Genomic DNA, 16428 nt, shown 5'->3' with positions numbered 1-16428 from the left:
AGGGAAAATTGGAGTTTTCAAGATGACTGTATGAATGCTTTTGGCATTATTATCAGAAATCAGTGTGGTTTGCTATAACTGATCATCAGGATTAGTTGCATTCCAAGAGAGAGCTGGACCTGGTCCCTTTTTTGGGGTGGTGGGGGAGGTCATTTGAAACTCATTTAAAATGTTTTATAGAAACCCTTCCTTTTCAGTTAACAGAATGGGAGATAATTGACTTGGCAGTAGCACTACCAGGAATGATCTCAAAGTTTTCATAGATCAGGTATGTTTAATTTGGAGAAATGAGTTTAAGGGGACAAAAAGAAGACGAGATAACATTATTCTCCCTTTCCACTGAGTTCAGGAGGCATGGCAATGGCAATTTTTTAAAATGCATCAAAACAGATTTAGATTACATTGCAGAAAAGACTCCTAATTGTGATAAGATTAGGACAATGGGACCAACTGTGTAGGGAAGCTGTGGAATGTCCTTCACTGGAGATCTTCAAGAAGAAACTGGATAACATCTTTTTGGGATGGTTTAGAAATGACAAATCCTGTACCTGTCCTGTGATTTTTGTGAACTTTCACTAACATAGAAAGGTTTCTGATGGAAACTCAGCCTGGCATTGGCTTAAGAGTAAACTGTTAGAATGACTACAATGCTTCATTTCCAGGTTGGACACATATGGAACACGACTGTGAGGGCAGGCTTTTGTTCTTGGTGGTTCTTTCAGGAGAGAGCCCCTTCTGAGACCCACCAGCTGGATTTGACTTCTGGAGGCAGCTCAGGGTGCTCCTCATATTTGGGGCAGCCAACAGCTCTGTTTTATTTGGAAAAATGTACTGGAATTGGTTTGATTTCCCTCTCCATGCCCAAAAAAGTTTTCTGAATTTCCTTTCCATGGAAATTTACTTTTCATTCAGCATCTAAATACAAGGGGTTTTTTTAAATGTTGGAACTTCCCACAACAGAGATTCCAATGTTTGAATAAAACCAAACAGAAACTATTTGTAACCACATAATTGTGATATGTCTATTCTCTGCATATGTTCTTGTGATTGCTCACATGGGAAATAAATAAAGAGTGACAAATACCACCAAAGTCGATTCCTGGCTTTCATTCAAACAATTGTAAATAATTTTGTAGTAGTATTCCCCATGCTGCAAGTGTAATTGGAAGTGCAACTGAACCCAAAGCAATTAAATTATGGCTCTGTTACAGCCCTCAAAGTATAAAAACAACTTTTTTTTCTAGGATTGTTATCCAAAAGTGGCCAATAGCTTGAAGGTGGATACTGTATGTAGGTAGGAATTTAGATAAAGCCTCATTCTAGTCAGATGTATGTAGTGAGAGAGAGAATAACTATATACTCCAGGGTCCAAAGATACAGTTACCTGCAGCAATCTGGGATAATTTATATATGCAACGGTATAATGGAGGATTTAGAGTAAGTTTCTATATGGGGGCGGGGGGGTTGGATCTGTACATTGTAAAGCTGCTCAGAAAATGATACGCATGTTCCCTGTGCACTGGGGAGGGGCAGGGGGCAGTTCAAATTTTTGACAAATGAGAAAAGTTTTGAATGAACTACAAGCTTTTTATTTTATTTTGTCTCTTTCACTATTGCATCCCAAAAGTGAGTGGGGAGAAAATACAAGTAGTAAGAACATTAAACCATATTTTGTTTTTTTCCATGAGCAAGTATATAAAAACCCATTTTGTTTGTTTTCATCTTTTGTGTTTTAACTGATACTTTTTAAAAATAGAAATTACCCAATTATTTTCTTAACCCAAAATCAATAATAATCATTTTGACGAGTGGGTATTCTATCTCTGTGCGTTTGTGGGCATGGTATAATTAACATAAGCATCACTGCATAAGGATGCATGGGCTTGAGTCTTGGCTTCAGTACAAGTTAATTGTTTTATTTTTCTCCATGTTCCTGGTTAGCTGAGTGAATTCCATATCCTCCACTGAAGTTCCTCTATACAAGTTTAAAAAAAAAAAAAAAAAAAGTCCTTTCAGACGTTCCCCTCGGGTGCACAGTTATAGCACAGATGAGGTATCTACAGTCAGAATTTGGCCCTGAATGTTTCTTTTGGCAGAAACATCAGATAGTGCTGCAAAGAAAGGATTTGAATGTTTAAGCCTGTGCACTGAAATGCACCTTCTTTCAGCAGTTTATTGTACCATGCTAAACTGCTGGCTACTAAAAATGGAGCTGTCAGATTCCAGCTGCTAATTCATTCATTTATTTAAAAGGTTACTGTTGCTGTGGAAAAGTGATAAAGCACTATAACACATGGACCCAGAAAGGGCAGCTGACATATTTAGAGTGAGAGGGGAAGATTCCTCAATACTTTTTTGCCTTTTTTCACCTCTTGGCTTTAATTTTAATTCCATAAGGATGCAGAAATGTCTTATTTGTGGAATGTTTGCAAAACAATTTCTTCTAGTAAGGTGTAGACAAAAGTTTCATCTCACTTCTACATGTGTGGTAGGCCTATTGAATTTATATTTCACGACATAAAATAGCCTAAAGGTAAAATAAAATGGTAGAGAAAAGGTCTTTTTTCCTGACCTATGACTGACCTGAAATCATGTAATTTGTCATTGTGAAGCATAGCCTCTTGGCTATACAGAAAAACCCCTGTTATCCAGCATCTTTCTTGAAATACAGCTGAATTAGGAAGGACTCAAAATCTCAGATACAACCTTCTTCTCTTTGAGTTAAGACTAAAACACCAAGGCAATAATTTGAAATAGTGATACAGTATAAATAACAACAAAAATGGGTAAGCAAACACATAAATAGGGTACAATTATTAGGGTAAAATACTCTTTTGCTGTAAAAGTAAGTGTGTTGGCAAGATGCATTTCATTTTAACTGAAGCTGATGTTAGGTTGAAGCAGTCTTTGAGGAATAGTACATATGTATTGGTGGAATATACCTAATACCATTGTTCTTTCAAAGGTGAAAAGTTTGGAGGTGTGCTTCAGTGCTAATGTTGTTTGGCAACATACTGTATGGCAAATGGTGTCCTACAGTTAGTCAGAACCATAATGGTGGCTTGTTTTTGATTTTTAGTGGTGGCACTGGTAGGAAATGCAGTTTCCAAGTTTCTGGGAAAGTGTATCTGAAAGTGTATCCCAGATATCTGCTGGGAGGAGCAGTCAGCCAGGTCTGACCGTTCACATAAGTTCCTAGCTGAAATACAAGACCTCCACCTTATCCAGGAGGTGCACAGCCCCACTAGGGGAGATGCCTTGCTGGACCTGGTCTTGGCCACTGGGGATCACCTGGTGAGGGGACTGCAGGTCCTTGACCACCTGGGTGATAGTGATCATCACCTGCTGGAATTCACCATCCAGCGCAGGGTGTTGAGGGCTTATACCAAGACTAAAGCCCTTTACTTCAGAAGGGCCAACTTCAACAAATTTAGGGGATTAGTGGGGGAGGCACTGAGGGCCCAAAAGGTAGAGGATATGGGAATCCATGAGGGATGGTCGTACTTTAAGGGGACGATCCTCCAGGCTCAGAGTGTGACAGTTCCCGAGAGAAAGAAGGGGGGTAAAAGTGCTCTGAAACCCCCATGGCTCAGCAAAGGCATTCAAGAATGCCTGAGGGCCAAAAGGGAGGCGAACACCCACTGGAATAGGGGGGCTATCACCAAGGAGGAATACTCCTCCTTGGCCCGTGAGTGTAGGAGGGTCATTAGGAAGACCAAGGCGGGGATGGAGCTCAGGCTAGTGACCAGGATTAACGACAACAAAAAGTCCTTCTTCAAATACATTGGGAGTAAGAAGCAGGCACCGGGCAATGTAGGGCTCCTGTTAGACTCAAATGGTAATCTTGTTGCTATGCCGGACAAGAAAGCTGAAATCTTTAACAAGTTCTTTGCCTCTGTTTTCTTGGACAGGGAACAGGACAGCTCTCCCACCACAGGTAGGGGCAATCTTGAGGATAGCATTGCCAAGCCTTGGGTCTGTGCAGAAGTAGTTAGGGATCTTCTGGAAGAGCTGGATGTTTTTAAAACTGCGGGCCCTGATGCCCTCCACCCACGGGTGTTGAGAGAGCTGGCGGGGGTCACTGCTGAGCCCTTGGCCCAGCTGTATGAGCGATTGTGGTCCACAGGCCAGGTGCCCGGAGATTGGAAACTAGCTAATGTGGTCCCCATCTATAAGAAAGGGAGAATGGAGGACCCAAGAAAATATAGGCTCATAAGCCTCACATCAGTCTTGGGGAAAATCGTTGAAAAAATTATCAAGGAGCACAACTGTGAGGGGCCAGCAGGGGAGATCATGCCCAGGGGAAATCAACATGGGTTCATCAAAGGCAGGTCCTGCCAGACCAACCTGATGGCCTTTTATGACCAGGTAACTAAATCCCTGGATGATAATGTCGCCATAGACATAGTCTTTCTGGACTTTAAGAAGGCCTTTGACACTGTCTCTCACCCCATTCTCATTAATAAACTGAGTGATTGTGGCATTGATGCCTACACAGTTGGATGGGTCAAAAATTGGCTGATGGGGCGCAGCCAGAGAGTGGTGGTGGATGGGTCATACTCAACCTGGTGCGATGTGAACAGTGGGGTCCCCCAGGGCTCGGTCCTGGGGCCTACACTGTTCAACATCTTCATCAGCGACTTGGATGAGGGGATAGAATACATGTTGTCCAAGTTTGCTGATGACACCAAGATGTGGGGAAAGGTAGGCAAGGCCAAAGGGAGAGAGGCTGCAATTAGACTACAGAAGTGGGCGGATAGTAATAGGATGGGCTTCAATGTAGATAAATGCAGGGTGCTGCACCTGGGGAGAAGGAATCCACAGCATGCATATAAGCTGGGGAGCTCCCCCCTTGTGAGCTCAGAGGCGGAAAGGGATCTTGGAGTCATTATTTACTCCAAGATGAACATGAGCCACCAATGCCAGACCGCAGCCAGCAAAGCCAGCCGCACCTTGTCATGCATCCAAAGGTGCATCTCAAGTTGGTCCAGAGAGGTGATACTCCCCCTCTACGCAACATTGGTCCGGCCTCATCTGGAGTAGTGTGTCCAATTCTGGGCACTGTACTTTAAGAAGGATGTGGCCTGCCTTGAGAGGGTTCAGAGGAGGGCCACCCACTTGGTTGGAGGGCAACAGGGCAGGCCCTACGAGGAGAGGCTGAGAGACCTGAACCTGTTCAGCCTCAGCAAGCAGAGGCTGAAGGGGGATTCGTGGTTGCCTCCAAACTCATTAGGGGAGATCAGCAGGAAATAGGAAGGGTCCTATTCCCCCCAAGCAGCACCTGGGGTGACAAAGAACAATGGCCAGAAGCTACTGGAGAATAGGTTCAGGTTAGAGATTAGGAGGCACTATTTCACTGCCAGGGTAGTTAGGATCTGGAACCAACTTCCTAGGGAAGTGGTCCTCGTTCCTACCTTGGGTAAATTCAAAAAGAGGTTGGATGAACACCTGTCTGGGGTCTTCTGATCCCAGCATGTGCTCCAACCAGTGGCGGGGGGTTAGACTAGATGATCTATTCAGGTCCCTTCTGACCCCTAACTACTATGAAACTTATGTATTTTTTGCTGGCACACTTTAAAGCTTGTGCTATATGTCTTCACTGCTGCTGTTACAATTCTGTTAAGCTAGTATAAAGATACATGGCCATCATGCTTGCAGTTCATTAGGTGGACATACCCTGAGTTGAGGATGGCATCCCAAGTAAAGGACAACAAGAAATTGTTTTTTAGATATATAGGGAGTAAAAGGAAGGCCCAGGGAGGAATAGGACACCTGCTAAATGGGCAGAAACAATTGGTGACGGACAGGGAGGACAAGGCTGAACTCCTCAATGAGTTCTTTGCCTCAGTGTTCCTAAGCGAGGGGCACTACAAGTCTCTCACTGGGGTTGTAGAGAGGCAGCAGCAAGGCTCCAGACTACCATGCGTAGACCCTGAGATGGTGCAGAGTCACTTGGAAGAACTGGATGCCTTTAAGTTGGCAGGCCCGGATGAGCTTCATCCGAGGGTACTGAAGGCACTGGCCAACATCATTGCAGAGCCACTGGTGGGAATATTTGAACGCTCGTGGAGCACGGGCCAAGTCCCGGAGGACTGGAAAAGGGCCAATGTGGTCCCCATTTTCAATAAGAGGAGGAAGGAGGACCCGGGCAACTATAGGCCAGTCAGTCTCACCTCCATCCTTGGCAAAATCTTTGAAAAAATCATCAAGGCTCACATTTGTGAGAGCCCGGCAGGACAAATTATGCTGAGGGGAAACCAGCACGGGTTCATAGCAGGCAGATCGTGCCTGACTAACCTAGTCTCTTTTTATGACCAGGTTACAAAATGCCTGGACACAGGAGGAGGGGTGGATGTCGTATAGTTAGACTTCAGGAAGGCCTTCGATACGGTATCCCACCTCATACTGGTGAACTTAATAGGCTGTGACTTGGATGACTACACAGTCCGGTGGGTGGCGAATTGGCTGGAGGGTCACACCCAGACAGTCATGGTGGATGGGTCAGTTTTGACCTGGAAGGGTGTGGGCATTGGGGTCCCGCAGGGCTCGGTCCTTGGACCGATACTCTTCAATGTCTTCGTCAGAGACTTGGACGAGGGAGTGAAATGTACTCTGTCCAAGTTTGCAGATGACACAAAGCTATGGGGAGAAGTGGACACACCGGAGGGCAGGGAACAGCTGCAAGCAGACCTGGACAGGTTGGACAAGTGGGCAAAAAACAACAAAATGCAGTTCAATAAGGAGAAATGCAAAGTGCTGCACCTAGGGAGGAAAAATGTCCAGCACACCTACAGCCTAGGGAATGACCTGCTGGGTGGCACGGAAGTGGAAAGGAATCTTAGAGTCCTAGTGGACTCCAGGATGAACATGAGTCAGCAGTGTGATGAAGCCATCAGAAAAGCCAATGGCACTTTATCGTGCATCAGCAGATGCATGATGAATAGATCCAAGGAGGTGATACTTCCCATCTATCGGGCGCTGGTCAGACCGCAGTTGGAGTACTGCGTGCAATTCTGGGTGCCGCACTTCAAGAGGGATGCGGATAACCTGGAGAGGGTCCAGAGAAGGGCCAATCATATGGTTAAGGACCTGCAGACCAAGCCCTACGAGGAGAGACTAGAGAATCTGGACCATTTCAGCCTCCGCAAGAGAAGGTTGAGAGGCGACCTTGTGGCTGCCTATAAGTTCATCACGGGGGCACAGAAGGGAATTGGTGAGGTTTTATTCACCAAGGCGCCCCCGGGGGTTACAAGAAATAATGGCCACAAGCTAGCAGAGAGCAGATTTAGACTGGACATTAGGAAGAACTTCTTCACAGTTCGAGTGGCCAAGGTCTGGAACGGGCTCCCAAGGGAGGTGGTGCTCTCCCCTACCCTGGGGGTCTTCAAGAGGAGGTTAGATAAGCATCTAGCTGGGCTCATCTAGACCCAGCACTCTTTCCTGCCTATGCAGGGGGTCAGACTCAATGATCTATTGAGGTCCCTTCCGACCCTAACATCTATGAATCTATGAGATAACAGTATAATTTGTTCAGGAAAATAGGGACCAGAAACAAATTTTGAACTTCCAAGAGCTCCATTAGGTTTAGATCCAAGGCTTGTTTTGACCATAAATGTATGCATGAAATCTCTGTGTTCATTTATGGCTGTTAGAGATTGAGAAATCATGTGAATTAGCATTAGGGAGCTGAATCTTTTCTGAGTCCATAGAGTCAGTTGGAGTCGGACACCTCAAGAGCTTCAGTTTGTTCACTATAACTCCTTTGACCAGCAATATTAGCGTAATGAAAGTAAAAGTTCCAAAATAAAATTTGACCCTAACAACAAATGTCTGATTTGGAGATTATCCTTATAATCAAATTTTATTTAAGGACATAATTCAAGCCCTACCTGAGGGTAGGAAGCCAGTCTCCTATAGTTATGTTAACACACAACCATGTGTTAACATTGTAATTGTGTGTTGGGAAAGAAATCCGTTCAAAGCCTAGAACAGGACCCTAAATTTGATCCACTACATGAATAGTTATATTGCTAAATTCTAGGTAATAATGCTCAGCTGATTTATACATTGGCAAAGGGACAATATGGCATTAGCTAACAAGGAAGCAAAACTTTGTCATTCTACAGTGAATGAGAACATGACACTGTAACAGAGGCAAGAATTTTTGTGGTATCTTATTGAACCAACTATATAGTTGGGAGAGTTGTTGGATTAGCTTTTGCCTTTATACTGCCCTTCTGTTTTATAAGGACTCCTGCTAACACCTCTTCTCACCTAATTCACGACACTCCTCTATCCCTCCAAGCAGATTGTTTTAATTTCTGGAGTTGTCTCCCTGCCATTTAGGTCAGCTAGTGGTTGGCTCTTTTTTTTCAGGTAAAAAAAACACATCCAACAGCCTTCCCAACTATGTAGTTGGTCCAGTAAAAGATGTCACAGAAAATCCCTTTTTCTCCTACATTCTCTAGGCCATCATGGCTACAACACCACTGGGACCCTGCTACTGTGATAAAGTCCATTTATATCCTAAAGGCTGTTGTAATCAGAAGGGTTAGAGTTACAATCTTTATTTCTATATGAAAGCTCTAGGACTTGATTTTCTTCTTGCTTATACTGTTGTTATGTTCAATTTATAATGGTAAGCGTCAAAACTAGACCCCTGCAAATGACGTAGGAATATTATATTCCTTAAACTGACACATTCTTCATGTCCATGAATTACTGTTGCACCTGTTTGGATTCCCTTTGGTTTCAGGTACCATTTCCCACACCCTGGAGCCATTCTGGTCTTGTAGAGTGGATAAAGATAAAAACAGAACATGACAGAACAGTCTGGGTCATTGTAACATCCTAATCCTTGAAGGCTTGCTTTAGATATCTTTAAATTTGCATGATAGAAACCCAGCTGAGCATAAATTAATCTGCTTTATGTGCAGGATCTTTTAAGTGATGATATAAGCAAAATAGCAAGCTTGAAATACTCTGAGGTCAAAGCAAAGCTTGGAAATACAATAAGAAAGAAAAGACTGGTGTTTCTGTTGGGCAGCAAGAATAATTTTTCACATGTAAAATAATTGGTATATTTTCTCTGCACATATATGAAAAGAGGCAGTGGAGATCTATTGAATCCTGTTTTGAGTCTGCCTTGGATTGAAATATAACTCTATGGAATTTGAATAGCCATTTCCTTTGGGTATCATGTTCTACACATGTCTCAAAGCTGTTAGATTATAGTTGTATGCTGCTACACTGTTCTACCCAAGCAGTGTCTGCATTTCAGCACTCACTACATAGAGCCCACAAAACTCTTTACAATCCTTGAGCCTGAAAAGTAGCAACCAAATAAATATAATGTGAATAACACTCATGTATATTCTTTGCCTTTAAAGGTCTGAACACTTTGGAATCCCCAACAAATAGTCCTCTTCCTTCTGATCACTCTGCTTGGAATCTCACCTGGGTCATGAAAGACTCTTCCCCTTTCTCCCGTCACAGAGGGCAACACAGTAAGTCAGTTTATGCTCTGTTCAAAACAAATGCCTAACGGTATGTTTTTAGTCTATATATTTCAGAATAATAGAGATCAGACCATTCATGCTATAGTACCTATGATCTGAATTCTACAACCAGAGAAGTTCTGCCATGGTTCATGTTAACAGGTCAAGTTTAGTAGGTCACAGTCAAAACTCACCTCTTATTTATTGTTATAGGCTGTCAGCAGCCAATACAACTTGTGTGTTAGATCACTGATGCCTCAGGATTTTGGTAGTGTGTCTGGAACCAAAAATGTGTTTGACTCATTATTGAGACAAAGTTCATTTACAACATTTGGATTTGTTGCACTACTCTTTATTGAACTGGGGTACAGTTTTGATGTGGGATTCTGGTTCCAGCTGTTCTTTGACTTGACTTAATTACTGATAACACAAAACCAGTTGTACTATTCACCATCAGCAATAACATATTGCTCTGATTGGAACAGAACGGGATAAGGCTATGCCAAACACAGCATTCAGAAAAGGGACTGAAGGAAGATATTATCCAGTACCAGTATCTTATGAGTAGAGAGAGTGGAGATAAGGTGATGAGAGACTAATAAGATTTACTCACCCCAAGCCTGTAATTATCTGCTTGAGGGAAAAGTTTGACCTACCTACAAGAGGGAATTCCATATTTCTTCAAATTTATGTTGCAGCCTTTTATGTTGTGCAATATATATTCTTTTCACTGGCATACAATATAAACTCCTAGCTGTTGCATCTGCTTGAACGATGAGGACACACCAATTTCATCCAAGAAGGGACAGTAGCATAATTTTCCCCCTTGGCTTTCTCAGAGACTGCAAGGATGATTTTTCATTTATCCTTTATTACTTCATAACTTCTTTAAATTTCTCAGAGATACCATTCCAAGGGAAGAAATTGTTCTTAAAAAAACCCCCAAAAAACTAAAAACATGTGGAGTGGTTCCATCTGACAGCATCATATGGAGATAAATGTACCATATCTAAGTTTAAATGATTTATTACGGCTTTTGGCTGATTACTGGACTGGCAGGACAAAGTTCTATCAAAGCTGAACCCACCATTCTGCAACAAAAGGTAGGAAATGAATTATACAGGCCTACTCAATGGTCCAGAATTGGCTGAGAGCAATTCTTTGTATCATGTTTTATATTTAAAAGGTCTGTGTGAGCAATAACTGCTTTAGTTATGCTCTTTTGAAGATGGAATCAGGGCTAGGTATTTCTTCTTTAGGATATGAGGCTGAAGAGTGTGTGGGATCTTGAAGATGAGCAGGTGGGTCTTTTCATCACCCATAAACCTCAAGGGTTTCAGGTCTCTTGGTGGTTCTAGTTTGGCAATGGCCCCCAGAGACATCAGCCCAGAACACCCTGAGTGCAATGTGTTCTGACCATGCTCTTGCCTCCTTGACGGATATGCTGCTGGGGACTTATGTTAGTTTGTGAGGTGAAGCCACGCCTCTACCCTATGTTATACAAGGAATAACTGCATGTAAGAGAGCTTTCCACATGAGACTGTCTACTAGTGTAAATGAAATAGGCCCCTTTCTTAATGTTACTCCCCCTGTCTAGAGACTTGGGTATGGTTCCTTTACCAAAGCCAGATCTCTGTATTTTGTATTATGACATCTCCTCTATATAGATCAAAGGCACAGACAGAAGTGACAATTTTCAATTTTCTGGCCACAGAAAGCAGTTTACAGCCATGACCAAACACAAGTGTGTGGCTGCAGACAGCTTGAAAATGGCTGATTGAGTGAAAATATGACTTCTCATTGCATGAGGGGTCAGATGAAGACATTTCGAAACAGATGGTCTTCTGTAACTTGTCTGCACTGGTCTGCCAGCCTCGAGCTGGTTTCAGAATGGGAGGGGGAAGGGAGTGGAAGGAGTTAAATTTGAGGGTTTTTCAGCCCCTGATGGAGGGTGGGGTGGGTGTATTGGAGCTCCCCTGAGGTGGGGGGCTCCAATTTAACCACCCCACCCTCCAGCACTGGCTGTGGAACCCCTAGAGTGAGCTCCCTCTGTTCCCTTTACCCCCTCCCATTCTTAAATAGGGACAGGCTGGGAGGGAGAAGGGGCCATTGCAAGGGGAAACTAGCTGCAGCCACCACCTAGATTCCCCTCCTCTTGGAACTAACAGTGAACTTCTGTTTGGTCTGGGGGATCATTGCAACTCAGGACACTTCCTGCAAAGCCTTCTCAGTTCCAGTGGGGAGCTTAACTTTTGTCTGCACCCCAAGAGCCCCAGGTCCCGCAGGAAGTCGGTATTAAAGATGGCACCACAACTCAAACTCTTCACTTGTCCACAGGGCTAAGTGTCACTGAGACCCTGATATGAAGTGTTTTTGTGGGTACTTATGGAGCTCTTCTGCTTCCTAGGTCTGTGTCCTCCTGAAGTTACCCCCCCTCTAACCCTGACATGAACCCTCCCCAACCTTAGTATGCTGCTGCCATGTGGCAGGTTGTTACTCCTTTAGCCAGGTCCAGGAACCAGCCTTCCTCCTTTCCTACCACAAACTAAACAGAATAACCAGAACATCCACAAAACTTCCTCTGGCCTCTTCTATCCAAGGCAATGGCTTTACCGCAGTACTTCAGTGGTACTTTTCTTCTCATCTTCCCAGTGCCATCTCTTTGGAAGCTTTTAGCTTCCTCCAGGACTAGGCAGTCATCCCTGTCAGCTGGCCCAGCACTCCTAGCAGTCAAGCTATTACACCTTCTAACTTCCTGCAGGTGGGCTTCAGCCCTGAGCCCTACACTTTGTTACATACCCCTTTGTGATTCCTTTTGATTACTTGTTGCTCAGGGTGGGTTTGTATTACCATTCTTAATTTGTTAAGACAGAGCATTTAAAAATGAATAAAGCAGTGATAATTTAGTTCTAGGATTTCAATGCCCTTCAAATAATTCTTTCCTCACTTCTGTGATAGGGGCACATCCATTTTGCAAGTATGGAGTGGAAAATGGAGGACTGAGTATTTACAGTCTCTAAGGTACTGAAGCATCCTAGTACCTCTCAATCTTTAATGTATTTACACTTGCAATACCCTTTGGAGGTTTGAGTCCCTTCAGGTTGACAAAGGAATTTTAATCTGGGTCTCCCACAGCCTGGGTGAGTTCTCTAACCACTGAACTAAGTGCCCTCCCTCTCCCCATGTCTCCTCTTCTCCAGGTGTGATTTGGAATGAAATTGGCTCTGGAATGCTACTCCTTGTACAAAGCTCACTCTGGTGAGTGTACAAGAAACATGCTTTGAGCATATGCACTACACTGAGCCTCGCATGGAGGAGAGGTAGGAGAATGCCTAGTCTGAGGATCTCAGTCCTATTTCAGTATATGAGAAACACCAAGCTTCTTAGCCCTGGCAAGATGGAAGCAGTTTGGGGCAAGCACAGAAACAAAACTTGTGGCAGAGCAGGGAAGGGAAATTGAACCCAAGTCCCCTGAGTCCCAGGCTAATAACCTGACCACTAACCTATCCTTCCTCTTTCAGTAAGTGATTTTGACCAAATTCCAACAATAAATCACTAGCAAAGAAATAAAACCCAAGTCATTGACTGGAGCTCTGTACCCCCCTCTCTTTAAAGAAACTCTCATCACTACTTGAAGCATTGTACTGTGATTAAGAACACTGAGTGCTTAATAAAACTTCTATTAAACTTTGTTTGTCTAATTGTCTGATGGGACCCCTCAAATCAAGTGACTAGCTGAAGCAAGAAAACATTAGTCATCTTAACTACCTGTTTTGAATGTTCCAATTCCTTTGAAAAGCTGAGTAAATTTACATTTTTACCAAAAAAAATTGCTAAACTAAGAATAAAGCAGAGCAAAAAAGCTTCAAAAAACCCAAAACACTAGGGCTAATCCAACAGTCGTTCTGTTAAGTACAATATTTGATCATATTTCTAAAATTACATGCATACGTGCATAAAAGTAGCCATTGGCCCAGCCTACTGGAGAAGACGCTTTGGAGTAAAACATTTATGATGCTCTTCAACATGCATTTTGGTAATGGTAGCAGTTTTCCAGATCTACTTCTGTACCTCCAGCATTCACTTTAACATCCTGGAGATGCAAAACTTCATCTACCCTGTAAAGAAAGGAGTGTTTATATTTTTGTTTAACAAGAACCCAAGAATATATAATTGAATTTGCCGAGTGGTGAGTTCATTTGTATCTCTGGATTTTAGGTTTTTCTTTTATTCTTTCTCCTTGTTAAGAAGTGCTCACTCCATCACACATGGCAAGGACTAGGGAGGTTTGGGGCCAGCAAGCTGCTAAAGCATTCCTCATATGTTGGCTCATTATAGGATATTAAGCTTCCATGTGCCACACTGATGGAACCTCTATCTTGAGGCTTACATGATTAAGGGTACCCAACCACATATTTTATTTCTTGTCTTGGTTGGCTGAATATTAACCTGCTCTTTCTCAGAAGTATTGTAGGAGAAAGCATTTGACACCTCATAGAGGCCATTAGTGCCTCTGGGACAGAGCATGCAGACCACAGCACCCCCTGACAGCCTTAAAGCCTTGATGGGTATTTTTGAAAGTGTTCTTCACTGAACCATGCAACAACTCTGGGCCATGGGATAAATCCTAGCCAGCGTTCAGAAATGGTGGAAGGAACTTTTAAGAAATGGAAAGTAATTGCATACAGCTAAGCCTGTTTAAACTCTGTCTTAAATAATTGTGCACGTTTCACAAGAGAAACAAGCAAATACAAGTAGCTGTCTAGGAGGCTTTGGGGAATGCCTTGTGCTCTTTTTGAGTATTGCTCATTTAACTTCATGGAAGGATTCATACCTTATTGCAAAAAAATTGGACCAAATGAATGTCAATCTGAATTAACTATGACTATAACAAAATCCTTGCTGGAAAGGGTGGTTTTATATTTACCTTAGAATCATAGAAAATTAGGATTTGGAAGGGACCTCAGGAGGTTATCTAGTCTAACCCCCTGCTCAAAGCAGGACCAGCCCCAACTAGATCATCCCAACCAGGGTTCTGTCAAGCTGGGTCTTAAAAACTTCCAAGGAAGGAGAGTCCACCACCTCTCTAGGTAACGTGTTCAGTGCTTCACCACCCTCCTAGTGAAAGAGTTTTTCCTAATACCCAACCTAAACCTCTCTCTTTCCTAATGTCAGACTTAACTTTTCCTCATGCAGTTCTGACTATTGCCATCCTATAGCTTCCTTGACCAAAGGAAGGATCATGTTAAGATGACAGCCAGAGGAGCAACTTTTAAAAATGCTAGTTTATATTGCACTGGCCAAACTAGAGAACGTGTGCCCCCCCGGTGCTATCAAGTGTATTTATGTCCCTAATATTTTTCTACCTGCTTAACAACACTGGCATAGAAAATTGTGAAAGCCATGTAATTGTTTTAAGAATGGTGCACTGAAGCAGTGTAATTAAAGCAAATGACTGGAGGTCCAGGACTTCTGCATTCAATTTCCATGTATGGCTATGTTCAAACACATGGTCTTGTACAAGTTAGCCAGCCAGCACCTCTAGGTCTCAGACTCAGTATTATTAATACCAAACACTTAAAGATGGTGAGTCAGGTCCTACAAAACCTTGAGAATGCATTAAGAAAAAGATTTTGGCTGCTTAGACATTAAAAAGTCCCCCCAAAACACCTCTTTACTTCAAATTTGGCATGCCCCCATACCAAGCCCAGCACATGCCCAGAAGAGGCATTGCATTAGTTGGACCTGGCTTGCCTAATGTCTGTATATCTGGTGCTTTAGTGGGGATTTTTTGGCACTTTTATCTAATAGCTGATTCAATCATCTATTAGATAAAGAGTGCCAAAAAGCTCCACTGAAGTGCCCAGTCTATACAGATATTAGGCTAGCTGGGTTGAACAAACACACTGCTTCTATAAAGCTATTTTTAGGGGGTTATTTAAACATTTGTAATCAGCCCCTATGTCTTTGCCTGTTATATTTTCATGCTTTCCTCTATAACTAAGAGGGCTGTGAACTCACTTTTCCATTGATAGTGAGGTCAAAGTAGTGGTGTAGCCTAGATGGCTCAAGGAATATGTGAGAAGCAAGGCTTATTAGGTAATGTATTTTGTTGGACCAGCTGTATGATTGGGAGATATGTTAGACAACCTTGTGGGTACAAAGTTCCTCAAAGGACACTTTCTTTTCCTTTGAGGGAAGCTGAGATTCTCATGTATTCATTAGGGCTATGCAAAACACCATAGTTTCATTTCAATGTCCGTTTCACCATTTCGAAGGGACAGTGTTTTATTTAATTGTTTCATTTCATTTAGTTTTGAAGCACTGTCCCATTCCATTTAATCGAAACTGTTTCACTGTTTAGACAAGTTTCAATGTTTTTCCCATAGGCTATAATGGGGAATCATGCAAATGCCCAAAACTTTGTCATTTCTTGCCTGGTTTGAATGAAAATGTCAGGGATCATAGCTCCATCTGAGGGCATGAAACTTGCCAAGTTTCAAGGAGATAGGTGCAGAGATTTCTGGGAAACTGCACCTCAAACTGTTCAAAGTAAAACTCCTAACACTTGCCAGCAGCAGCCTTCTCTTATTCGGCGCACAGATCCAGGGGCCTGCACCCTCGGGAGGGCTGCAGAGGTGTGCCAGACTCCTCCCAGGGGTGCAGGCCCCCAGATCTGTGTGCCAGATGAGAGGAGGATGCTGCTGCTACCCGGGACCGGTACCCAGTACTGGAGAAGATTGCTGCTGCTGCCTGAGACTCCTCATCTGGCATGCAGATCCGGGAGCATGTACCCCTGGGAAGAGTCTGGCACAGTCCAGCAGCCCTCCCGGGGAGGTTCAGGCTTCCTTTTCCACCTGGGACCAGTGCCGTGCATGGACTGGGACCAGCGCTGGAGAAGATTGCTGCTGCGCCCAGGAGGAGTCCGGCA

General features: G+C 43.3%; 1 protein-coding gene across 2 annotated transcripts in view; it reads left to right on the top strand.

Moving 5' to 3' along the window:
* Nucleotides 1-16428, top strand: part of LOC102573864 (ALK receptor tyrosine kinase) — a 438013-nt gene that overhangs the window by 128298 nt on the left and 293287 nt on the right. For both annotated transcript variants that reach the window (XM_059717199.1, XM_059717197.1), the window contains one exon: nt 9390-9506. In XM_059717199.1, coding sequence (XP_059573182.1) covers nt 9464-9506 — 43 coding nt within the window. In that variant the 5' untranslated portion in view covers nt 9390-9463. The remainder of the gene's footprint in view (nt 1-9389; nt 9507-16428) is intronic.

The sequence above is a fragment of the Alligator mississippiensis genome, chromosome 1, assembly GCF_030867095.1.
Source record: "Alligator mississippiensis isolate rAllMis1 chromosome 1, rAllMis1, whole genome shotgun sequence".
Lineage (NCBI taxonomy): Eukaryota > Metazoa > Chordata > Crocodylia > Alligatoridae > Alligator > Alligator mississippiensis.
The sequence above is the reverse complement of the archived record's forward strand: the minus strand, read 5'-3'. Positions and strand labels throughout refer to the sequence as shown.